At 65.5% G+C, this 25,244-nt stretch overlaps 1 protein-coding gene across 8 annotated transcripts in view; it reads right to left on the bottom strand.

Moving 5' to 3' along the window:
* Positions 1 to 462: 462 nt before the first annotated feature.
* MEF2D (myocyte enhancer factor 2D) overlaps positions 463 to 25,244 on the bottom strand; it is a 28,182-nt gene continuing 3,400 nt past the window's right edge. The window contains exons 2-12 of one of the 8 annotated variants that reach the window (XM_045086733.1): positions 12,700 to 12,887; positions 11,932 to 12,135; positions 10,378 to 10,512; positions 9,505 to 9,715; positions 9,250 to 9,306; positions 7,631 to 7,821; positions 7,117 to 7,137; positions 5,878 to 6,007; positions 2,656 to 2,887; positions 1,949 to 2,255; positions 463 to 1,742 (exon numbers count right to left, since the gene is read on the bottom strand). In XM_045086733.1, the coding sequence (XP_044942668.1) occupies positions 1,731 to 1,742; positions 1,949 to 2,255; positions 2,656 to 2,887; positions 5,878 to 6,007; positions 7,117 to 7,137; positions 7,631 to 7,821; positions 9,250 to 9,306; positions 9,505 to 9,715; positions 10,378 to 10,512; positions 11,932 to 12,135; positions 12,700 to 12,753 (1,554 nt within the window). In that variant the 5' untranslated portion in view covers positions 12,754 to 12,887 and the 3' untranslated portion in view covers positions 463 to 1,730. Of the gene's footprint in view, positions 1,743 to 1,948; positions 2,256 to 2,655; positions 2,888 to 5,877; positions 6,008 to 7,116; positions 7,138 to 7,630; positions 7,822 to 9,249; positions 9,307 to 9,504; positions 9,716 to 10,377; positions 10,513 to 10,558; positions 10,697 to 11,931; positions 12,136 to 12,699; positions 12,888 to 25,244 lie in introns of all 8 variants that reach the window. The other 7 variants (XM_045086734.1, XM_045086731.1, XM_045086732.1 and 4 more) reach the window with 7 other exon arrangements.

The raw sequence follows: 25,244 nt of genomic DNA, 5'->3' as shown, positions 1-25,244 counted from the left end.
CTATCCCTCCATAGACACCAGGCTCGCGCACGGGACATGCCCTCGGAGCTCGCCTCTCGGTTGTGGACTGGCCCGGATGGGCTCAGAGACACACACGGGTATGTCCACGCCCACACACACACACACACACTCCCGACGGCCTTGTGCACACGCTCAGGGACACGTGCGGTCACACACACCCCTGCTTCTGGTTCCTTCCCTGCGTCAAGTGTCAGAATACTGCAAACGGCTGAGTCCCAGAGGCAGGACTGCAAAGGTGAGCCCTGTCTGTCGCCTACTGTCCCACTGGGATGACGCCCCAGGGAGCGGCGTGCAGGGGAAGGACTGGGCCACACGCCCCGCTGGCCTGCACAGCCACCTGCCCGCGGGGCCCAGCCCCCTCCAGTCTGGTCTGGGCTCCAGCCTGAGGTCCCGGCAGAGAGGGCGGGCTCAGGGAACAAGAACAGCGAGGAGTCTCATCTGTACAGTACGGGCCGCTTGAGTCATTATTATTACAATATACTTTGACAAAAATAGAATCTCATTTCATATCAATACAACAACAACAAAAAAACCAGTTTCCTGGCCTGTTACACGGCTAACGTTTTCCAAAGGTTGCTATTTACAATTACAGTAGCCAAGAGGGAAGGTGGGCTGCGGCCGGGGCGCGGGGCAGGAGGTAGCCGACCAGGAGGACGCCCGGAGCAGGGGGGTGGGGTCGGGGGCGGGAGGATGTGGGGGGGGACTGGGGAGGGCCCAGGACCCAAGGAGGGAGGTGGCCTCCCACCGTCACGCCAGCCCAGTGTCCTCCTGCGGGAAGGTCCGTGCAAGGAAGAGCGAGCCCCACACCCCTGCCCAGCACGCCGAGCCCCTCACCGGAGCATCCCCCTCCCCATCCCCCCTGCACTTTCCGGCCTGTTTTCTGGGGCTGCTGCCGGAGGGACGGAGAGCTATTGCACTACATCGCGGATTCCGCGAGAGAGGGTAGGGCCCCCGGTTCACCCTCACCCCAGCTCTCGGCCCCTCCTCACGGCTCTCCATCTTTCTCTCTAAATGTGCTTCCAAGGGGTCCCCACCTCAAACCCTGCCCCCAGCCTCAGAATCCCAGGCCAGAATCTCGGCCAGTACCCCCACACCTCGGGGGTGCGTGCTGTGCGTGCAGGGGTGCCGGGGGCCAGGCGGGGGTGCTCTGCCCCAGGTGCCTGCGGCCACAGGAAGAGCCCAGGTGCAGAGACCCTTTCCAGAACCTGTGCCTCGCCTCCCCCCGAAACACAAACCCACCCAACAGGCTGACTTTGGGGTTTCAGTCTATTGTAAGGGGTTTTGTCGTTTGGTAGGTTTTTTGGTTATTTCCCTCTGTCTGGGGGGACGGGGTGGGAAGGCTCCACATGCAGGGCTCGGCACCTGTCCTGTCCCAGAGGCCCATCGGGCTCCCACCCCTCCTGCAGCATATGTGTACAACGTGCAAAGTGTCCCCCCCCCTTCCCGCAAAAACCCAGCCCCCCCGACCAGTGAAATGGCGGGGTGCGGGGGGGGGCGGGACCGTCCTCCTCTCCAGAGCGAGAATCCAAATTAAAAAAAATATAATAATAATAATAATAATATAATAATTATACACAAACGTAACCGTCAACAGGACACGGAGCACAAAAGGAAGTGGGGGTCGAGCGGGAGGAGCCCAGGGCGGGGAGGGGTGGGCGGTGAGATTGTCAGCTCTTCGTCGGGAGGCTGAGAGGAGGGGGTGGGAATCGTCACTTTAATGTCTGCGGAGAGAGGAGACAGCGGGGGTCAGGGCCCAGCCCCGGGCTAGGCGCCCCCCATTCCCCTCTCCCCGCAGGGCTGGGCCGGCTTGGAGGGGCCTGTGGCAGGGCAGGGGGCGGCCCAGAGGCCTCCCGGGTGTGGGGGCTCGGGGGTGGGGGCGGCCCCGGGGTGCAGCAGGCCGGCGGCGGGAGGGGCGGCGCTACAGTACCCAGGTGTCCAGCCGCATCCTCTTCACAGCAGGGCCCTCGGCCTCGGGCTCCTGGGCCGGGCGCAGCAGGCCCAGCGTGGGCCCGAAGTCCCCCCGTCCGTCGTCCCGGTCCCCGGTCTCGTAGGAGCCGCTGGCCGGGCTGCTGAGGCCGTCGCCAGGCTCGGGGCGGGTGGCCGGGAACACGGCTGGGGGCGGCGGTGCGGGGCTGCGCTCCCGGCTGGGGGACACGGGCTCCGACTTGATGCTGATGTGGGGGTGGGTGGTGACTGTGAGGGCGGCCCCCACGTGGGGCAGCGGGCTGCCCGGGCTGGGCACCAGGACAGAAGCAAGGAGGTGGGGAACGGGGGGGGGGGGGGGGGGGGGGGGGGGGGGGGGGGGGGGCGGGGCGGGGAGGGCCGCACAGGGAGGGCCGCACAGGGAGAGCGCACAGGGAGAGCCGCACAGGGAGGGCCGCGGAGGGGAGACAGGAAAGAAGGGAAGGAGCCACGTTAGTTCTTTCCGCTGCGTCACCCAAGTCAGCCTGGTGCTCTGGGCTGGCTTGGGAGGGGCTCCGGGGCTGCCTCCCTGTGCCCCATGTCCCGTGCCGTCCGCTGAGGACAGAGCACCTGGGGGGGGGGCACCCTGCTCCCAACAGGGACCTCTTCTTCCCAGCCCCAACCCTGCCTTCCCTGAGCCCCCTGCCCGCCCCAGGGCGCCCTGGGACTCACATCAGGCTGCTGAGAGACACGGGGACCAGATGGGGCTGCGGCTGGGGCTGCTGTGGCGGCTGCTGGGGCGGCTGGGGCGGCGGCTGCGGCGGCTGCTGGGGCGGCTGCGGCTGGGGCGGCTGCGCAGGCTGCGTGGGCTGCGGCCAGGCCGTGACGCTGCCTAGTGACAGCCCCCCGGGCGAGCTGAAGGTCGGGAGGGAGGAGAGCTCGGCGCTGCTCAGCTGGTAATCTGCTGGGGGGGGGACGGACAGAAGGACTCAGCGCCCCCCCAGCACAGGGACCGGAGAAGGGAACGTGCGCCTCCCAGGCGGCAGGTGCTGCTTCTCGGCAGGAGGAAGAGATGCGTTTTTAAAACAGCTTAACTATTCTCTTTCCCTTTCACCACGGGTAGGTGTCACTTTCAAGATGTCAACTGAGAGGGAAAGTCAGGAGGGTCTGACACAGCCCAACCGTCATCGCTTGGACAGACAGGGATTCACGTGCCTGAGACGGGTGCCTGCGGACCCCGGGCACATGTTGCAGGGAAGCCAACTGCCTCACCGCCCTCTCCCGGGGCCGTGTCCCTGCGCTGCGAGACTGTCAGTGCACAAGGGTCCAGGGGTTCGAGCCGCCGTGTCCACACAGCCACCAGGTGGATGTGCGTGGCCCCAGCTGGGCCCACGGAGCGGAGCGGCGGCGAGGGCACCCTAACCCCTGTGGCCCCGACCGGGTTCCCCGCGAGGCGGAGCTCCTTGCTCCTACTGTCTCGGTCTTAAGGAAGAAGCTGACGTCTGCGTAGCTGATGCCAGGCCGGGCACTCCCACGGCAGTCTGTCTGGGCTGCTTGGCAGAGGTGCCCCGAGGAGCCCAGGGCAATGGCGTTGTGGGGGCACACAGGCACACCCCACGTGGTCCCCCTGCTGCGCTCTCACTCAAGGGCTCCCTGGCTGTGCCCTGGTCTTTGTGCAGGGACCACGGCACCACTGCACAACGGTACAAGAAGGGCGAGAGCAAGGCCCCTGGAGGCCCCGAACCTGGGGCAAGCGAGGCACTCGGACTTGTCCGCCCAACACGCACAGCACGAGGCCTGACGGGCGAGGGAAGGCACGCAGGCGCGCACCACGGCATCTGGCGCACAGGACGGATCCCAAAGACCGGCCTGGGGCTGTTCCTAATTCACGAGCAAGGCAATCACAGCGTCCGGTGTGGGGGACCCCGGGTGGAGACAGGACCCCGAGCTCCTGGCTAATCCCTAAGTCTCGCCCGGAGACAGTCCCTGCCTCTGGTCTCATAACAACACTGTAGGCTGAGACACTGGTCCATAACAAAAGCAGAGCGAGGGCAGGAAGGAGCCCCTGCTATCCCACCGCCAGGAGATGCGAGGGGCCCGGCTCCTGTCCCGCACGTCGCCACCACACTGGGGACCCAACTGTGCGGAGGCCCAGGGCCCCCTGGAAAGGAGGGACATGGCGCACAGGCCGCCTGGCAACCCACTCGCTCCGGACCCAGAGCGACCCGCGGAACTCTGCGGCCAGCGCCAGTGAGGGGCCGGGCCTGCCCCTTCCCCGGGACACCAGCAGAGCCGGCCTGCCCTCAGCCAGAACTTGAGCAGGAGCCAGGGACTAGGAACGCCAGACAGCTGGACGGCAGCGCGTTTCCGTTTGTACGCGGAGGGCCACCTGAAAACACCTGCTGTGGAAACGGAGGTGCGCTGGGTGGCTGCAGCAGCTTGCGGACCCAGAGCCCCAGCTTCCGGGAGGGCACGAGGGGGCCTACACCTCCCAGCAGGGCCCCGAGGGCAGGCCCCGGGTCAGAACGTGCTTTCACACCAAAGTGCCAAACAGTCTGAAGTCTGGCCTTGCCGGGCGCCTGTGCCAGTGTCACAGAGGCCCGCTAACCTCCCCTCCTGCTTCAGGAGACTCCCGAGGGCCGGACACGATGGCAGGAAACCACCGCCGCGTTCCGGGGTTTCCAAACACTGGAGCTCTGAAACAGTGGTCTGTGCTGCCCTCTGCCGCCCACCCCGCCCGCCCTCCACTCTTCTAGAAGAGGAGACCGGCCCCTGGGGGCACAGCCATCTGCGGCTGCCCACGGGCCCCATACAGACAAGAGCCGCAAACACAGGGCCGAGGGCACAGGGCTGAGGGGTGACCACACGACACCTGGGCAGGGACATCTGCATGCAGACGCGGTTGGCGGGGTCCGGCCCCTCACCGTGGCGGGGCTGCCCCAGCTCCCTGTCTTGCCCCGGGGGGCTTCCTGTGTCTGCAATGGTGCGGTTCTAGCTTTGTTCCTGGGGAGGAGGCAGGAGGTGCGACCACCTATACAGGTTTCTGGAGCAGGGGCTGGGGAGGCGGGAGTTTAAGGGCCTTTTGGTCTAGTCTGATCCAGCACAAAAGAGCCGCAGCACAAGCCAGTCCTGGGACTGGGACCCTGTGGAGCGCCTGAGGTCTCGGCGGGGAAACAAATCCTCAGACACAAGGTGCTGAGGCGTTTCCCCGTGAGCAAGTCCGGTGTGGAGCGCAGGCCAGGATGGCCCAGAGCGTCACCACCTGCTCCCAGGAGGGGACTGTGGGGGACTCAGGAGGGCCTGAGCACTGGGTGTCCTGTGCGAATTCTTCCACCCAGAGGCCCCCCGCCATGTCTCCGCCCGCACACCCTGCCCGACCTTCGTCAGCCCCTCGCCTCCCTCCTCCCCGAGCCCCTCTTGGCGCTCCTGGCAGTCCGGGCAAACCTCCCTGACAGACTTCTGTCTCTGGCCTGCTCCGCCGGCGCCGTCTCCCTCACCTCCTCCTCCTGCTCCTGCTCCTCCAGGAGAGCCTTGCTGCGCTGCCCAGCCCATGCCCCTCCCCAGCCCTGGGCCCCCTGGTCAGCCGACCTCTGGCTTGGCTCCTCCTCAGACAGGAGGCTCCCTAAGGGCAGGGACTCCTTTCTCCATTAGGCCCTATATTAAAAATGGGGAATCCCTACTTATTAACTTGAATTTCAGACAAAACAATGAGTAATTTTTTAACATTTTAGCAGAAGAAAGTCTTTGACACACACTTATCCTCAAAAATTGTGTTTTATTTGAAATTCAAATTTCAGTGGGCATCAGTTTCTACTTGCTAACCCTGGCAACCTCCGTCAGGTGGGGGCTCCCCTCCCCCCGAGCATCCCCCAGCGACTCTCTCCTGCTCCCCCTCGGGCCCCGGTCCAGCCCCAAGGCCAGGCCGCTCGGTGGGCTGGAGGCCCAAGCACTCACCTGTGTTGTAGGCAGTGGGCATGGAGGAGAAGGGGAGGCCCTGGCTGAGTAAACTGGGCGTTGCCACGGAAACCACTGGCGTGGTGAGCGAGTGGGTGGACTGGGAGGCCCCGAGGCGCTGGGCATTGTTCTGCAGGAGGAAAGGGGTCGGTTGGTGGATGGTCGTCACCAGGCAGGTGGCGGGAGGGTGGGCTGCAGTCCCCCCAGCCCTCCTGTCCAAGGACAAGCTGGGGCCCCAGGCCCCCAACAGCCCTAGGCTCGGTCTGGAGGGGGGACGCGGACAGGCAGGACTGCTGGCGTGTTCCCAGAGAGGCCGAGACCTGGGGCGGGAGACGCGCCTGGCCGGGCGGAGAAGCAGACTGGGCCGCCCTCCCTGCCCGTCTCGCCGCACGCCTAGCCGGAGCACGCGGGCCTCTGTGCGGGAACGCCGGGCCTGGCGTGGCGCGGGCCCGCGTGTGCACACACGTGTGCGGGGCTGTCAGCCCCATCCGCCGCTGAGTCAGTTTATTCCAGCCCCACACTGCGGCCGAAACTGCCGACGTGTTGGCCGCCAAAGCCCGCTGCCTTTTCCAGCCTCCCTGGCCCCCGTCGGGGAACCGGGGAGGGAGAGGCCCCGCACTTGCGGCAGGCGGTGGCCAGTGTGCACACGGGAGGGCGCGTGCGCAGCTGCCCTTGCCTGAGCACATGCGAGGCGTGCTGCGTGCGGGACCAGCAGGGCCAGGCAGAGGGGCTGTGGTGAGCCCCCTCCCCCATACTCCCACCCCCCAACCCCAGGTAAATCTGGCTCAGCCTGGGATCTCTGCAGCTCTGGGAACGCGCTGTCATCGACAGCCTGCCCCCTGCTAAGGAGGCCCCCGTCCTGGGTCCCAAGCTCAGCAGGATGGAGCCGGGGGCAAGTCTGGCGCAGCCCCCCCAAGACAGGCATCTTGGGGCCGCAGCAGGCAGGCCCGCTGAGGCTTGGGGCCGGCCCCTACCCCATGCACACGCGCGTGCACACACGCAGAGCAGAGGAGGTGTGGGTGAACACGGCACACAGGCACGCACACACAGGTACAGGCACGTGCACATCTGACCCCCGACCCCTGCCCCATTCAGCCCTGAACCCCGCCCAGCACGGAGGAAACACCGCACAGCACACAGGCCGCTGGAGGGACGGGGCGCACGCTCCCCAGGGCCGCGCGGGGCCACAGGCTGACCCAGGGCTCCAAGCCACCACACACGTCTCTGGGCCTCACTTACCAGATCTAAGTGGTCCTCCGTCTGGGAGCAGAAATGAAAGCAAGGGGCGGTTCAGTGTACGGCCCTGGCCCTCGCCTTACTCCCCGGCCCCCACGGCCGCCCGTCCACCTCCTAACACAGGAGCAGGACAGCTGTGCAGCCCGGACAGGGCTCTTTGGTGTCCACACCGACTCCAGAAAATGCCACAGCCCGATGTCCACCAGTTAGGAACCAGTTAGGAACCCGTCACAATCCAAGCCTCGTCTTTCCGTGGCGCTGGCAAATCTCCCCCCCTGCCCCTCTCTGGCACAGAACCTTGTCTCCCACCTCCTGTCCCTTCCTCCTGCCCTCACGGGTGGCACGTCCACGTTCTGACCTCCTGGAGGGCCCTCTGGAGAGCGAGAGCTCACAGGAAGTCCAACTTTTGTGGTCTCCCTTGGGCAGGCCCACAGACCGGCTGGCCCGCATCCCTCCTGCCGGAGCTCGGCCCTTCCCCACCCCCAGCCCCTGCCCCTCGGTGCAGACCCCCACTCACCAGATGATGCATCAACCCCTTTCCTCCCTGGGAGGTGATGACCCTCAGGTCAGGCTTGCGACTGGGGGCTCCGAGCTGGGCGCCGTGGGTGGGCGGAGGTGGAGACTTGGCAGGGATGCCCTTGTTCAGAGTGCTGCCGTTGGCCACGGGCAGGAGCCCGGGGGAAGCCCGAGCACTGACATAGCCGTTCCCTAGAGGAGGAAAGGGCGTCAGATCAGAGGACAGATACGGACCCAGCCCTCCACCCCTGGGCCAGGACTCCACACTCAGGCTCGCGGGGACTGCTGAGCTCTCTGATCCTCCCCGAAAACCCCCATCCTAGGAGAAGGGGAGAAGCCCCCTCACTCCGGAATTACCGGATTATTCCCTTGGCTCTAGGCCATGTGGGCCAGAACACGGGGGCAAAAGCACCAGAGCCAGAAGCCACGTGGCCTCGCCTCCCCACCTCCCTTCTGGTGACACAGGGCAGGGTGTCCAGCACCTTCCGACCCCATGACCTGCCCTAACTTCTCACAGGGGCCCGGCTGCAGATGGGGAGGGCAGCCTGGGACTTGGGCCTCCGCAAGGACTCCCGAGGCACCCCGACCACTCAGACTGCAGCTTTGGCCAGAGACGGGGTACACGGGACAGGACGCCCACGGCCCTGGGGGAGATGAGCCGTCGGCCGGTGGTGGTGCTGTTGCTGGTCACGGGGGACCGATAACACCCCCCCCCACAACTGGTGACCACCAGTGTCATAAGCCACCAACTACACAGGCCCCCTCATTCATCCGAGCTCACTGAACCCTCACGCTGAACCTCGGAGGCAGACAGGAGGGGGGTGAGCCCCAAGCCCAGGATGGGGAACTCGAGGCCTGGTGGGCAGAGGCACACGGACTCGTCCAGGGCAACGTGGCAGGCTGGACGTCATGCCAGCCCCCACCCACATTCCACATGCTGGGCCTGGGCACGGGGAAGGCCCGCCTCGGCCTGGAGACTGCAGGCCCTTCTCCGACCCTCTTCGCCCTCCTCAGAGATGAAAGGATGTCCACCGTGCCCCCACGCCCCGACCCTGGTGCCCGTCACTCCCAACAAAGCACTGGATGGTGCCTGGGGCTAAGCTGCAGACTCTAAAGCCCAGAGACGTGGGGACAACCACAGTTCCGAGTGTCACCTTGCTCTGTCCCCCGGGAACACACCGTTCCCCTCCAAGGGTGGGGCTGCCGCCATCCCAATTTCCGGATCACTCCGGGGACGGCAGGAATGTCGGCATGACGTCAACGGTGACATCTGAAGTCATCGTCACCAGCCAGCCAGCAGCACAGGGCAGGGGAGAGGCTGTCGGCGGCCGGGGGTCCGAGCGGGAACGCGTCGGCAGCGCCAGACACGGGCATCCTCCAGAACCCACCCAGACGCCCCGCTCACCAGAGAAGCCTCGCCTCCCTCTCCCCCCGCGGAGACGTGGGTCTCTTCTTCCCGTCTGTCGGGATTCCCTGAGCCTCCGTCTCTGGTGACCACCCACGCCAGTCAAGGCTGCAGACCACCCTCAGGCTCAACTCGGGCCCTGGGACCTTCCTCTCATCTCCTCTGGGTCCCTCCGGGTCCCTGGGGCCTGCGAGGCCACCGAGCAGACCACTCACCGACAGGGCTGGGGCAGGCTCCGTTAGCACTGTTGAGGTCACCCCCCAGCATGGCCCCTGGGGACAAACAGAGCCACAGTGAGCTGGCGGGACAGCACCTTCCACAGCGGGACCCAGGCCCGCAGAGCGGCAGGAGCCCTGGTCCCTCCCCTCAGGAGCCACCCAAGCGAGCGACGGAGGGCTGTGCTGGCCGAAGGGCAACTCCTGCTGGTAACGGAAGCCCCGAGGGCCCGGCGGGCCTCCTCCCCACCTCACCTGCGCTGGCCGGCCGCTGGGGCAGGCCCGGGGACACGCTGTTCCTCTGCAGCGCTGGCTGCTGGGGGGACAGGAGCCGCGGGTCCGTGAGGGATGACGTCACCAAGGAAGGGGTGACCAGAGAGCCGCTGGGATTGCTGAACTGCAGGGAGCTCTGACTGGACACAGGCACCGTGACGGGCATGGCGAAGTTGGGGGCCGGCACAGCGGACTAGAAAGAAGATGGAGAAGCGGGGTCAGGCCAGGCGACACCCCCACCCCGGACCCACTGTGGCTGGGGACAGGCAGGCCCGGGCTCCTGGATCGTGGGCTGTGTGTGCGAGGGTCCACGGCTCACGCTCTCCCGCCTGGCGGTTTGCTGGAGGGAGCGCTTTGGGCCAGAGCTCTGGCCCAGAGAATGAGACCTGCTCGCAGCGGACGGGGCCAGGGACCCCCGAAGGCCCCCAGTGGAGGCGGGTTAGTCCTCAGCCAGGCTGGACACACGGGGAGCAGGTTAGAGGGCCTGAGGACAGACCCAGACCCACGCGCACCCACGCAGCTAGGGACGGCCTGCACCGAGGCTCGGGACCCATGTCACCTGTGCTCCCTCAGCGGGTGGCTCGGGCCAGCAGTGTCCACGAAGGCCCCCCGGACACCCGGCCCTACTCTCCTGCTGGCTACGGCCCTCACGTCATCTACACATGCCCTGCGGCCGCTCCCGGCCCGCACTCCGCCCACACGGAGACTCAGCCGGGCCACAGGCACCCACAGCGCGGCTGGGTGGCGCCTCGCTGGTGACGGCCAGCCTCGGCGCAGGACAGGCATCGGGGGCGGCCGGGGGCCGGCGGAAGCCACACCATGCACCGCGGGAGGCGGCCCCATGCGACTACTCACGGCCAGTCTATAACTCTGCATCATTTTATCAAATTCCTCGTCTATCTTTTTATACTTCTCCTCCGTCTGGGGGGTCAGGGCAAACACCTCGTCCACCTCGGGGCTCTCACACTCCCTGTGCTTCTTGTGCAGCGCCTGGGGGCCGGAAGGGGCCGACAGACACGCGGTGAGTGGGGCTCACCCCGTAGCGCCGGAAGAGCCCGTCCAGCTCCTCGCTGGCGCGCCGGTACTTGTCCTCCAGCAGGGGGCTCTGCTCCAGCGAGTCCTCCCCGTCGGGCTCGGGGCTGTCACAGCCGTTGAAGCCCTTCTTCCTCAGGGTCTGCAACCGCAGCAGGGCGTCAGCCGGCGTCAGCGGGGTCCCGGGTGCTCTCCTACCTTCTCCCCACCCCCTTCCTCGGGGTCCCCAGCATGTCCCGGCCGCCCCCTTCTCCTCCTCGTGTTACTGTGGGAACACGCGCTGGGTTCGGAACGTGGCGGGGGGAACAACCGGGAGCGGCTCAGGCCCCAGGGCCCACCACGGGGTGGGTGGGAGGGCAGGGGCCCACAATGCACCTGGCACAGACCCCTGCTTCCCAGGTGACAGGTGGGGAGGGGCCCTGGGGGGATGGGCTGGGAGCTGATGCCGGGGAGGGGGACCAGCCCCTGCCTGACCACCCCCAGTACCCCACAAGGGAAAGGCAGCCCTGCTCACAGGAAGAGGGGGAGAGACGCGGAGACAGAGACAGAGGAAGAGGCCCGAGGAAGCTGGCGTACAGGGAGCCCCTGCCGTACGACCCCCCGACACGCTGTCCTTGCCGGGGGGGGGGGGGGGGCTCGCCATGTCGGGGACCACCTGGTAGGTGTGGAACAGACCCCAGAGTTCCCTCTTCCTGCTCTAAACACCTTCACAGACGCTCGTTCTGTCGTTAGTGGATAACGAATGTACGTCTTCCGTTCTAGTTGAGAGTAATCTCTTTTCTCTATTACAGAACTAAGGTAACTTCCTCCACATCTTGGAGTTCAAGCCAGAGGCCCAGCCTGTGGCTTCCCGGGCACCCGCCTCACTGGCAGAAGTTCTGTTCCCTGAAAGCACGCACGCCCCATGGGAGAAGCAGGAACTGGGCTGTCTCGTTTAAGTCCCACCACACCCTTCCAAGCTCGCCCCGGCCCTGCTTTGTGGACGTGGGCACCACGGCCCGAGGACACATGGCCAGGAAAGGCCACCACTGGATTCCAAGGCCTGTGTCCTCCGACAGCCTGCAATGCTGGCTTGTTTTGAAACAGAAAACTGAACCCCAGGGACCCACAAAGGGACAGAGGCAGAGCGGGAGAGCTGGAAACAGAGGAAGAAAGACAGAGACGGAGTCAGATGCAAGAGCAGACCAACGATGGATGAGGAGAGAAAAAGAACCAGAGGGAGACGGAGCAGAGGGGCGTCCTGCCAGCTTCACAGGCACGAGCGGAGGCGCAGCGGGCCGGGTGGGCAGCCGCCGGCCGGCCGGGGTACACACTGGGCCGGCGGCTGCCCGCCTGCCGCCTCGGTCCGGACGCGGGAGCGTGCGCGCCCAGGCCCACCTCGATGATGTCGGCGTTGGTGCGGCTCTCGTGCGGCTCGTTGTACTCGGTGTACTTGAGCAGGACCTTGTCCATGTCGGTGCTGGCGTACTGGAACAGCTTGTTGGAGTGGTTGAAGATGATGAGCGCGATCTCGCAGTCACAGAGCACGCTCAGCTCGTACGCCTTCTTCATCAGCCCGAACTTACGCTTGGTGAATGTCACCTGCGGGCGGCGGCAGGGCCGGCGGGGTGGGGCTCAGTAAGAGCCTGCTCCGGAGCCCCTGGCCTGGGGGTGGGCGGGGACAGGCCAGCACCTTCCGGCCTGCGTAGGCCACCGTGCAGCGCAGAGCTGCCTCGTGGAAGGGGGAGAATCTGGACAGACAGAGCTCCACGGGGGCTGTGAGTGGGTCGGGGAGGAAAACGGGAGGGCCTCCCGGATCTTCCCTGCTGTAGCAAGACGGGGAGAATTAATCTTGGGGAACAGGGTGTGCCCGGGCATGGCCTGAAGCTGGCGTATGGCCCCTGGCGCGGGGGTTACTTGGGGGGGGGGGGACACCCAGGTCTCCTCTTACAGCAGCAGATAAGCCTTGGAGTTCTAAGATACAGAGTTCCAAGAGCTGCAGGGAGCTGGGGGTTCCTCTCCTCCCAGTTCATTCCTTCCCCTTCCATAATAGCCTCCAGAGGCCCCCTCCTCAAGGAAGCCCTCTTGGATTAGCAGGAGCGAGTGGAGGCAGAGGCCAGCTCCCTGCCCTCACCCCCTCCACGTGGCTCCAATACCCCTTCTCACCTGTCGGTTCCGCTCATCAGTGATCCGCTGGATCTGAATCTTTTTCCTCCCCATCTTCTCTGGGGATCCTCAGTGCTGGGGGGAGGGATCTCTGGGTGGCGGGTCTGGGCGCGCCTCACACTGTGCTCATGAACAGCCTGGGACCAGGGCTCAGTTCATGGTCTGCAGGACAGCTTCTGCACAGCGTCCTGGGAGGGGAGGGGAGGGTCACGAGAGGACAGTCAGCCCTGGCTAGCACCAGCACGCAGGCCAGGTTCACCGCACCCGGGAGAGGCTGGCGGCATCCACCCCATCCTCGAGATGGGGACATGGGGGTGCCCTGAGGCAGCAGCAGGCCCTTACGCCCAGGCTCAGGCCCCAGACCAGGCTCTTTCCACACCAGCGCTGCTGCTCTTGGGTTCCAGATCACACACAGTTAGTTGGCTTCCAAGGGTCTGGGTCCTGGAAAATGCCCCCAGTCCTCTCCTCTGCCCAGAACCCACCTGGAGTAGAGACAGCTAGGTCTGCCGGCTGCCCCTCGGGCCTAAAGGGGCACTGCCATTCGCAGCGCCCAGTGCAGAGAGCACCTCCTACCAGGGCCACGCACTGCTAACCCTGGTGCCAGGACAGGTGCACTCTGCGGCCCAGGGTCAAGCACACAGAGCAGCCTGGAGCCTGGGGACCCGGGGTGGGGCTGGGGCTGCAGAGCCCCCTCCTCCTCCCTCGGGGGCTGCTCCACTCCCGTATCCCCCTCTCCTCCATGGGCCTCTGCCTCAAAGTTCTGCTTCAAGAGCCACTTCTGCTGCTTAAAATAAACAGACACATACACCACCACCCCACAGCAGAGTCTGCAAGCTTTCTTCGCACGGGGGTCCACGGCGATCCACAACTATTTTGGGCCCCGTAGGCCATTCGGGTCTGCACAAAACACGTAAACACAGACGGGCCACAGGGCTCAGGGACAACAACAGGCACAGGGGCAGCTGCGGCCCCGAGGGCACAGCCTGCAGATGCCGCTCTGGGGGACCACACCACGTCTAGGACCCGAGTCCAGTCTGGGCTCCAGCCCTTCCCAGCCTTGCCCCCCCCATCCTGGAAGCACAGATCAAGGACGGAGCCGCTGGCGTGCGCCGAGGCTGCTGGCCTCCAGGAGCATGCAGACGCGCCCCCCTTCCGCAGGTTCAGCAGCCAGCTGGGCGGCTCCAGGGCGGACCAGTGTGTGCGGAGGGGAAGCCCAGGCTGACCCAGGAAGTGCCCGCGCTCAGGTGTGGGCGGTGCCCAGACAGGCTGGGTGAGCCCTCAGGGACTGGATGGACCTGGGGTGGGATGGAGGCACCCAATGAGCCCATGGCCCCTTGGGCTCTGTGAATGGGGAGAATCAGAGGTGGAGCCTTCTGGGAGAAGGGCTGGGGGTGGGGTGGTAGTGAGCAGGAGGTCCACGCTTTCCAAAGCCACTCTGGGTCTGAGGAAGACTATTGGCCGTGGAGGTCCAGCCTGACCCCCGACCACAGAGCTCCAGGCAGAGACCCTACAGCACAGTCCAGCAGGTGGGCTCTCAGTGCCCCCAACCTGAGCAGAGAGGACAGGCACACTTTCAGGGGCTGCTGAGTCTTCCCTGAGCCTTTCCAGCCCCCCTCAACCACGGCCCCTGAGGTCCCACGGTAGACGGCAGAGCTCAGCCTTGGCAGCTCAGTCAAGGAGGGCAGGGGAGAGGGGGGGAGGCAGGGCATCTGGACTTGGGGGGAGTCGGGAACACCCCTTCCCATCAGTTCCTGCCCCTAGGACTGGCCCTCAGGCTCTCCCTAGCCCAGCTGGAAAGAGAGCTTCTTTCTGTTCTGTCCCGAGAGGGCAGGTAACAACCCCATGGCGCTCCCGCACAGCCAGAGGGATCCTCCATCCCCCTCTCCCGGACAGGGGTCCCAAACCTCTTCCTCTCTCCCTTGTTCTCCGGGTACTCCTTGGCTTCTGGGTCCCCTACTGTCCCCACGGGACAACAGCCACCCAGCCCCCACAGCCCTGAGTGGCCCAGCAGCCGCCCCACTCCTTGCCTATAGCTCCATCTCTGCCAAAGACCACGTGGAAGGCCCCAGCCCAAGGATTTCAGCCCCCATCAATCCATTTCCCAGTGCAACCCCAAAGCTGTGTTCCTCAGAGCTGCGGGACTCTGGGCTCGCGGGGAGGGCGGAGAGGGGCGCGGAGAACAAGGGAGCCACCACGACTGCTTTTTCTTGGAAAGCCTGGCCCGGCCTCGTGTAACGGGTTTCACGGCTGCCCTCCCAAGCTCAGAGCGGCTACCTTCCCTCCGCTACCCAGGCCCCCAGCTCCCTCTCGCCGCCTTTTGTGTAAAAGCAAATTCTTGCTAGGATGTGGCCTCTTATCAGCTTCGGGCCAGTTCTCTCTCTTCCTCCAAGTGGGGAGAGAGCCTCTCTGTGCTCCTGGGAGCCCCGCAAAGTCCTTCCTGCGGTCTGACCTCGTTCCCTCGGTTCTCAGGGTCCCTGCCCTTCTAGCACTTACCACCACCGCACACTGGCTACATCCCCGCGCTTCCGTTCCATGCCCGGCTCCCCGGGAGCTCGAGCTCCAGCCGGAGCCACGTCCGGCCACGTCCGGCCTTCTCGCACTCTACCCCCCCACGAGGAGGAGCTCAGGAAGGCTCTGCTCAGACGAGGACCGTCTCCCTCGCGACCCTGTGAGAAGGCCTTCTTGTGGTCTCACTCCGGTCAGTCCCGCTGCGGGACCTGCAGACTCTCACTGTGCCCCTGAACTTGTATGTTTGGACAGCACCAGCCCTCTGAGCGAGCCCGCCTCTCCGGGCCGGGCCTCAGCCCTCCCCATCCTTGGGCTGCCTGGTGCAGAGGGTGAGACTCTGAAGTCTGCGGAGCGGCCCCGAGCACATGGAGATGGAGAGGATGGGGTTGCTTAGGCAACTGTCGCCTGGCAACCAGCTCCCTGGCTGATCTCCTACACCACCCCCCCCACCCCCGCTTCATGCTGGGGGAGCTGGGATGCAAGAGGGATCAGGGCTGAAGAGACAGGGAAGCCACAGAGGACCCCCGCCCCAAGCATCCTCTGACCAGAGTGGAGTCAGGGACAAAAAGACCAGGCCCAGTCTGTCCCCTCTGCCAGGGGAGCCCCGGACTCCACGCTTCCTGCCCCCACCCCGCACTGCTCCTGTCCCTGTGCCTGCAGCGCTAGAGGACGAGGTGCCCCTGCCCTGGGCAGTCCTTCCTTCTATCTGACCAAGAGCCCCCCACGGAGCAGGCTGGGTCTGTGATAACCTCCCCCCCTTCCACCCGGGCTGCCTGCTCCACCTGGCCCAGAGTCTGAGCGCTCTGGGGCCAGAACACGAATTCACCCGTGACTTTGGAAGGAGGGTGGCTGGGGCCTGGATGGGCACCGAGGACCCTACACGGACCCCATCAGGGTGAAGGAGGCCCGACCTGTCCCGCTTACCTCCCACTCAATTAGGAAGATCCTGATGAACACCTGGGCCTCCCTGATTAGCCCCTGCCCGGTGACCTAACCCAGCCAGGAGCCAGAGGCCCGAACAGCTGTTCTTCTGGGGGCACCTCTGCCCCCTGGCCCGGCCTGCCCCCATGCGGCCTCTTCTTCCCGGCCCTCTCCCGTCCTCTAGGAAGCCCTCCCAGCCCTGACTTTGGCTGTCTCTCCTGGAGCCCAGGGCTGGAGGGCGCTTAGCAAGCTGCTGTGTACACAGCAGGGTTGGCTGGGTTGGCTGTCCGGCTCTGCTGGCCCCAGGGCCCGCCTGACCTCAGGACCCAGCTACGGTCCTCAGGCTGGCAGCATCTGTGTCACCGAAAGCAGCCCCTGGAAGGCTCTGGCAGTTTCTGCTTCTCCCACTCAAGGTAGTGCCGGTAGGACAGAGCTGGGCAGGCTGGCCTCCTGGGGGCAGGGAGTGGGGACAGGGAGAGCACAGGGGAAGGGGACGGCAGCTGGGCCAAGCCCAGGAGGCAGGCACAGACCCACCTTCTTTAGGGAAGGCAGCAGCAGAGCAGCCCCGGCAAACGGGAAGGGGCTGCGGGGCTGACACCACCTGACAGGGACCCCGAGGGCCACCTGTCCAAGCTGGGATCCAGGCCCAATACGGAGTGGGTTCTATTTACATGCAAATGAGGTGCAAACAATATGCAAAGTGTACCCTAAAGGGGGTCTCGGGCTGGAGGGGCCACAGGAGAAAAAACAGGCCGGCCCTCCCCCAGTTTAACACCTCTTGGTACCTGAGCAATATTCAAACCATTCTCAGGTTTCAGAATGATGCTATCTCAGTTCCTGTGTGAGGGTGGCCTGGGGCCAGTGGGGAGAGTGCAGGGGGCTGCCGGGGCAGCCTCCTGGACCTGCAGCAGCTGTGGCCCAGATGCCCTTCCTGGGGGTGCCCTGACACAGCTTCCAGCTCCTCTCTCCTCCCTCCCCATGGCCCCCACCCACCCCAGGCCTGCTGCCCCAGGGCCCAGCGGCCCCCAGGAACCTGAGGGCATCTGATTCCAGAGTGGCGCCACCAGGGCAGGTCAGACGCAGCAGGGGCCCAGAGAGGCTGAGCGGGCAGGCCCCCCCCTCCCCCCCCCCCGTCACAGAGCACTGGGCTTGCGCCCCTCTCCGCTCATCAGGCAGGCCCTCCGTCCCTTCCTCTCCGGCTGATCCAGGCTGCAGGCGGCACTGGAGGGAAGGCAGGCGGCGCTGGAGACAGCTGTCATCCCTCCTCCCGCCCCTTCCCCGTGGCTGGGCTGCAGGGCATGAAATAAGCAGCAGGCGCTGGGGGAGGGGGTGACAATCCAATCCACCTGTCACCCCCACAGTCAGGCGGCCTCCAGCAGCCCGCTCACTAACGAGGGAGGAGGCGTGGTGAGGCAGACACGGAGGAGGGTGGTAGAGGGGACAGACACCCAGACGGGCGAGAGAAAGAGAGGCCGAGAGGCCAAGAGGGGGGCCGAGGGTGGGGTGAGGCAGAGACAGATAAGGAGAGGCTGGGGGGGCGGCAAGACTCAGAGGCAGCTCAGCTGCGCCCAAAAGCTGGGCTGGGCACGGGGGCACGGCCAGACAGGATGCCAGGCCTGCCCTCTGCATCCCTGCAGTCCGGCCGACAGACGAAGCGGGGAGGGCAGGTCCCACGGAGGGCGAGGGCATCCGGGCTCCTGAGGGCAGGCAGGCCCCCACGGTGGGCAGAGGGCAGCCCCCACGGTGGGCAGAGGGCAGCCCCCCACGGTGGGCAGAGGGCAGCCCAGGAGCCCATCAGTCCTGAGCCATCCCAGGGCTCCCAACCCTCCAGGCCTCTCCCCTCCAAGCAGAGACACAGGGGGGTGCACTCCGCAAGAGCGGGGTAGGCAGGTGAACCCCGACACTAACACACAGGGCCCAGGAAGAGGGTGCTGGGGTTCCCAGGTCTGGGTTACACACGGGGGGCGCCTTCCTTCGCCATCTCTGAGGTCCTCCGAAGTGAGGGCAGCGCCCCTCGCCCGCACCCGGCCGGCCCAGTTCTCACGCCCCCACCCTGCTCCCCCCCCCTCTGTTCCATTCCACCGCGCCCCCCCCAGCCCAGGGTCCTGCTTCATTCACCCCACAGTTCCAGTGTCTGCTTTCAAAGGCACAGGCGATCCCCAGCCCCACCCTCCTCCCCTCCGAGTGCTGGTCGGCAGGCTCCCTTCCCAAACCCCCGGTTCCCACCATCTTCCCCTCCCTCGGGAACTCCCCTCCCCCAGCCCAGCAGCCTCAGGGTTGGGCAGGGGCTATTTTTAGCCTGGGCACTGAGCTAATTTTAACTCACCGACAGGGACCTGGGGGCGGGCTGGCGGGCTGGGGGGAGGGGGAGGACCAGTCCAGGCTTAGCTGGACCCAGAACAGGGTGGTCTCAGGTCCCAGGTGCCCTAGGAAGGCAAGTGGCGGCAAACACTGCAGCCTTGGCCGAAGGGACAGGAGCGGCCATGCCAGAATGAGCAGCCGGCGTGGCCAGCGCACCGGGCACACGGGCCCCGCGGCTTCCGCTGGACACCTCTCCCGAGCCCCACCCCAGGCTTCCCTCGAGGCAAATCCCTGGGATGGGGTCATCCTGTTCTCTGCCCAGGAGATGCCTCTCCAGGGAGGGTCTGACTCCCAAGCCTCCCCCCTTCCCCGCCCCAGCCTAGCTCCCATCCTGCCTGCAGCGGCCGGAGAGTGTCCAGTGCCCTACAGGGGCAGCGGCCATCCCCCACCCAGGCTCCAGCACCGCCCACCGCAGCTCTGGCTGTCCCCGGGGGCCTCGGGGCTGGCTGCTGGGAACCACCCTTCACCCTAAACCCTCCCAACTTTCTGGAGCCACCGGGCCTGATCTCTGCAAGACTCTGGGGGTGGGAGGAGGTAGAATCCTAGCAGCAAAGGGGTGGCTGTGGCTGGGCAACAGGCAGCCCAGAACAGCACGGGGTCTCTTGGCAGGGGCACCGGGGGCCTGGATTCTAGCCCTTGCTCTGGCCCTACATGACTGTGTGGCCTTGAGTAAGTCACTGCCCGCCCCCCGCCATGTTCTTTCCCACTGGTCCGTACAACGGGTGGGTGTAGGGGAGACGGTATCCGAGTGCCCTTCCAGCCAAGCCATTTGGCTACTGTGCTCCCTAGAAAGGCCCCAAAGGAAGGGAGGTCAGGGGTGGGATCCTCCACGGGGAGGTAACAGAAGACATGGCCTGGCTGGCCCACTGTCCTCCAGCCCAGGGGGCGGGACAGCGTGGGGGCCACAAGACAGGAGGGACGGGGCTGATAAAGGCACAAGGGGCTTTCTGAACCCTCGTAACACGAAGCAAAGGGTTGACAGAGGCTCTCGTGGTCAGCAAGGGCGGTACCAGGGGAGAGGGGCTACCCCGGCCCTGGCTGCAGAGACGCAGCCTCCCCAACTCCAACCACACCTGGAAAGCCTATCAGACCCAGGGCTTGGGTAGTCACTGTCCCCCCGAGGTCACGGTCATGGTCATTAGTGGGGCTGGTTCTGGAACCCAAGCCTGAGCCTTGCTTCACGCTCTACCCAGCAGCCAGAGAGCACTGACTCACTACCGCTCATTTGCATGGGGATTTGCATAGTGTCTCTGACCTTATTCCAACAGGGCTCAACTTCCCATTCCAGGAACTGGGCCGCCCCCACCCAGGACACCTGGGCCCCCGAGATGGAGCTGGGCACCGTGGCCAGAAGGCATCCCCGAACCCAAAAGAGTAGCTGTGGTACGGAGCTCTCTGTCCCACAGGCCCTGGGCTCTTGTCCCTCCCCTGAACGGGCGGGGGTGTGACCCTGAGACAGAGGGACCACAGCAGAGAATCCCTGAGCTTCAAGGGGGCTCCACAGCTGCCCGGGGAGGGGGGGGGGTTCCTAGGACAGAAACCCCACCCACCCCATAGTGCGCGGGCTGGGGCAGGAGGAGGACGGGCTGTCAATCCTTTACTCTCGCCTCCAGCTTCATTTCTAAAATCCGCTTCCAAGCCTCCAAATGAGAGTGGACGGCCTCATGCAGGCCAGACAGATCCTAGGCTCAGGGAGGGCTTCAGAGGGCGGCCGCTTTGGCCTCAGAGTCGTCTCTGCGACTCCAATTCGCTTTGTTAGAAGTCACCCAACCAAGCAGGGGCAGCTGGAAATGTCTCGGGGAGCGCGGAGGCACCAGCATGACCCTCCAGCCAACGGGGAATGGTGGGCAACCCGTCGGAAGGGCTCATGCGCCTGTCCAGTTAGAGCCCCGACCCTCGTGGCCCTGCCCTTGCCCGGCGGTCCGCTCTCCCCAGAAGGCCTCCATCCCTCCCACCGCGGCCGGCCCTTCCACGCAGGTCACAGAGATGAGAGCGGTGGCCGGGGCCCCGGCCATCTGAAGCGGTTGGGACGGTTAGTGTGACACCTTCCACCTCCCCACCCAACTTCCCTCTGGGGTCTCGGGAGACAGAAGTGAAAGTGGCAGCTGGGGCCTTGTGGGGCGGGTCGGCCAGAGAGCCGTTGGGTGAGCAATGCCGCCAGGGCCCCGGCCCGGCTGCCGCGGCCAGGGGTGGACTGATGGTTAGAGCGGGGGAGGGACTTCCCGCGGGGACGAGGGCACAGGGGGACTGTGGAATGCAGGGTCCCGAGGGAATGGGAGACAGTGGAGGGCAGGACAGTGGGCAGTCTCAGAAGGACGCTCTTTGCGGGGGGCGGTGCCGGGACCCTCCCTTCCCGGGCACAGGGCTGGGCAGGGCCGCTCTGGCCGAGGCAGGTGGCGGGCTCCGGGCCCTGACTGCGGGACCAGCAGGCGGAGCAGACAGGACACAAGGCCCCAGGCCCGGGCCCTCACAGGGGGCAGCACCTGGCCTGACCAAAGGGAAGCTGGAGGGTCAGGCTGCGAGAGAGTGTCCCCCTACGGTCACAGACGGGCCCAAAAGAGGCCAATCCAATCAGAGAAAGCAAATCCTCCTAGAGACAGCACGACCTCAGGGAGCCACGGAGGACTTAAAGGGGCCGCTCAGGGCGGTGGCTGGGTCTCCTCCTGCGGAAGGACAGTCCTCTAAGCCCTGGCGGGGGCGGGCAGGAGGACTGCGACTGCGGGGGCTGGGCTGGCCCTGCGGGGGCTGGGCTGGCCGGGGCGGCCAGCCAGGCGGCTCTTACGGGATTAGTTCCCTGCTCGCAGGAAAGGAGCCAGGTGAGGCTAAGACGCCCAGCTGGAGGGAGGGGGCCCAGGCGGGTGGGGGGTACCGCCTCACAGGGACACAAACACTTGTGCCTGATGCCACTCACAGCCCCCTTCGGAGAAGGGACCGCATGCGGAACCCTGGGCGACCCCTGCCTGTGACCCCACACCCCCACCCCAATCCCAGAGGGGGGTCCCGCCCCCTCTCTTCTCCCCATCCTTCTGCCACACTTTATCCCCTGCCGCGCCCCAGGGAGCAGGTGAGGGGCCAAGGGGTTCCTACTCTCCCCTGCGGGGCCATCGCCTCACCCCCCACCCCCTGGCTGACAGGTGGGAGAAACAAGAGGGAGCAGCTGGGCCAGGACACCTGTCCCTACCCGGTCAGTCTGGGCCCCACAGGCCTGCCCTGGGGGGTGCACAGGGGAGTCACCAAAGAAGCCAGCAGCTGTGGGGGCTGGAGGAAAGGGGCTCAAAGGTCAAGCCCCCCTTTCAGGCTTGGCCCTTCCTCCAGGGCCACCCCCAGCCACTGCCCCTCGCAGGACACAGAACACACGCACACTTTAAGGAGAGACCCTCAAAATCTGAGGTCAGCCGCGCCATCCCCCTGCCTCCATGCTGCTTGATCCAACCGGAGCCTGGAGCAGGAAGACTCCAGAACGGAGACAGACCCCTCCCCTCCGCCCCCAGCCCCACCCACTGTCTCCTCCGCAGGGTTGGGGATGAGCCTTCCTTTTCTCCCAACCCTCAGCCCCACCAAGCGGCTGCTGGCGGGGGCAGGGCGGGAAGTCGGGGGGGAGTAAGGGATCCTCGGAGAGAAGACTCCCTCCCGGGGAGGTGGAGGAGGAGGGCAGGCTCCGAGGCAGGGAGACAGCTGGCTGGGGAGGCAGGGGTGGGCCTGACGTCCCCAACCCAACCCCACGTGAGACGGAGCCCCAGGCCTGGAGGCCCCCACAGGGCCCCCTCCGCTCCCACACCCCCGGTCCCTGCCAGGACACCCCCCCTTCTGGGGCGCTGCCCAAGCCAGCAAGTCCTGGGTCGGGCTGGCGTCGGGGTCTAGAAGAAAGGAAGCACCCGCTTTCCAAGCACTGGCTCGAGGGCCCCACATGTCCCCCACGGACCCTCCCTACTTTCCCAGGGGAAGCAGCTCTTTCTGTCACCAGTGATGAGGGGCAGAGGTGGGCTCCCTGCATGACCAGGGCTTCCCTCCCCCGGGAGTCCAAGCAATTCCTTCCGGGACAGAGTCCCAAACCTCTGGGCCTGGGCGGGCTCCTGTCAGCCAGGCCTGAGTTCCAGCCGGATTCCTGCCGGCCCATCTTCCCACGCCGGCCCCTCATGAAACCTTGCTCGAGGGGGTACTGGTAGGTGTCCTTCAGTCCCTTTCTGGGGGCCTCCTGCCATGGCGTGCCGTCAGGCAAAGATACCTTCTCCGGGGGCGCCGGGGTGGCTCAGTGGGTTAAGGCCTCTGCCTTCGGCTCAGGTCATGGTCCCGGGGTCCTGGGATCGAGCCCCACAACGGGCTCTCTGCTCAGCAGGGAGCCTGTTCCCCTCCTCTCTCTGCCTGCCTCTCTGCCTACTTGTGATCTCTATCAAATAAATAAATAAATATTAAAAAAAAAAAAAAGATACCTTCCCGGGGAATCACAGCGACATCTCCCTCAGCTTCCCACCGAACCTCAGCCTCCACCCTGGGGCTGGGGGCTCCCAGGAGCGTCCAGGGGCTCATCCTTCCCTTATGTGCCGTCCTGTGCTCCTCCCAGGTTTCCCCAGGCCTCCTGCTCGCCAGGACCCTTCCCTTAACCTCAGACAAAGCCCCTAACTCCTCACTGGGGAAGAGGGACCTTCCCACTCCAGCTGGCCCGTGTGACATGGAGGCAAGGGGATGGAGCAGACGCAGCCCCCAGCAAACCACTTCCATCTCTGCCTCCCTTCCCCAGTTATAAAGAACAATTATGCCAGGAAACCGAGGAGCCTCCGGGTGTCTGCATGCCCGGCACAGAGTGTGGCACACAGGGACAGCATGACCAGCGCTCCCTTCCTCCAGTCCCCAGGGATCTCAGGAGTTTCCGTGTTAGGTCTCCAAAGGAAGAGCGAATGGGATACGGCTGGAGGGGAAGGTCCCTTGATCAGAGGACAAAAACATCTCCTTTTCTATATGCTTCCCTGGTCTGCCCAGCTCCCTGGGGAGTGGCCAGAGCACCCAGCCAGAGGCACCAAGCCAAGGTCAGTGACCAGGCCTAGAGCCCAGAGCCTCCTGGGAGGGTGAGTTTAAATGAGTAAATATGGTCCCGCCTGGGTGTGGCCAGCAGCAAGCTGAGCTCCGGACAAGCCCCTCCCCTTGAAGCCTTCCGCAGAGGGAGAGAGCTCCCACGGCAGGCACACGGGCCTCCCCACCCCTGCAGACTCTCGGGGTCCATGCAGAGTCAGGGAGCTCGTCTGCCAGGTATGCATGGCGGCCAGGACCAGCCAAAACCATGGCAAGGCTCCCCGAAAGGCGAGGTGGGGACACAGGCTCAGGAAAAGGAAAAATCAGCTGCCTTGGGGACCCCCCCAGGCCAGGGATCTATCCCGCAGTGCCCGAGGGCTCAGATGCAACCTTGACACATGGGGGTGGCCTTGCTCATCAGTGAGTGGGGCGGGAGACCGAGACTGGGGCAAACCACAGGGTCTCCCGGGTGCTCCGATGGCCTCACGTCCACCTGGAAAGCTGCCTTAGCCCAGGGCATGTGGCCCACGTGGAGGTACGGGGGTGGGGGGGGGAGGGGCAGAGGCAGTGTGAGCCAGGGCCGCGGGGAGGAGCCCCCGGGGGGCACTGCAGGGGCAGTGATGGGAGTCAGCTAGGGCTCCTCAACTGGCAAGCCAGGCCCCAGGGCTGCCCATCTGCGGTCTAACCTCAGTCCCTCCTGCTCCAGTGAGCTCTCCCTCTGCCAAGTCCTGGCAGGCCTCGGCCTCCTCCCCCTGGTCCCCCACCCATCGGCGGCCTCCAATCCCTTAATCATCTTCCCATTCACTGGCCCTCACCCCCGCGGGGTGGCAGCTGCTCAGTGGGCGTCTACACACCCCTGGGTATGAGCTCGCACAGCTTCACGCACGCCCGTGTGTATGAGCTCCCGCACCTTCACACACACCCATGTATGAGCTCACACACCTTCACGCACATCTGTATGAGTTCCCGCACCTTCACGGATGCCCGTGTGTATGAGCTCGCACACCTTCACACATGCCTGTGTATATGAGCTTGCACACCTTCACGCACACCCATGTGTATGAGCTCGCACACCTTCACTCCATGTGCCCCTAAATGCTGGGAACCTGCTAGGTGCATCTGGGCTCGGCGGCCTGCACCAGGACACCCCACCCCCCGCCAGCACCCCCTGGCAGGCTCCCGGCAAGGGGGCAGGAGAGAAAATAAATACCCAGCCCCATGCCACTGTCTGAGCCTTTCAGATAGCAGAGCCCCCAAGAGCGGCTGGGGAAGAAAGCACCTTTAGAGCTCCCTCTTTCCCAGACCAAGGGAGAGCCACCGCTGTCCCCTCAGCAAGCACCCTGCTAAGTTCTTCCGAAGTTGAGCGCCAGGCCGCTTGCTGCAGTGGTGGGCGGGCAGCCCGGCACCAACCAGAAGCCGGCACAGTGTCCAGCTTCCCACACAGAGCTCGGAGCACCTCGCACCTCCCCCTCCCACCATGAGTAAGTCACCAAACTGGGACAGAAGGACAGACGGTTGGCCGGACTCCGGCCCCATGACTGGCTCATAAAAGCCACCAGCAATGACAGTGATGCCGAGGCGATGCGTGCTCCCCCCGCCACCCCCTTCTGCCCTGTAACAAGCAGGATAATTGCCTCAAACTGGGGGTCCTCAGGGAGCCCAGAGAGTCCCAGCCTGGACCCATGGGGTGGGCAGAGCCCCCCACCGCAGAGCACCATGACCCAGAACCTGACCCCTGACGACAGACC

This window comes from Mustela putorius, unplaced genomic scaffold, assembly GCF_011764305.1.
Source record: "Mustela putorius furo isolate JIRA1106 unplaced genomic scaffold, ASM1176430v1.1 tig00000997_pilon_pilon_pilon, whole genome shotgun sequence".
Lineage (NCBI taxonomy): Eukaryota > Metazoa > Chordata > Mammalia > Carnivora > Mustelidae > Mustela > Mustela putorius.
This window is presented reverse-complemented; position numbering and strand designations above follow the sequence as displayed.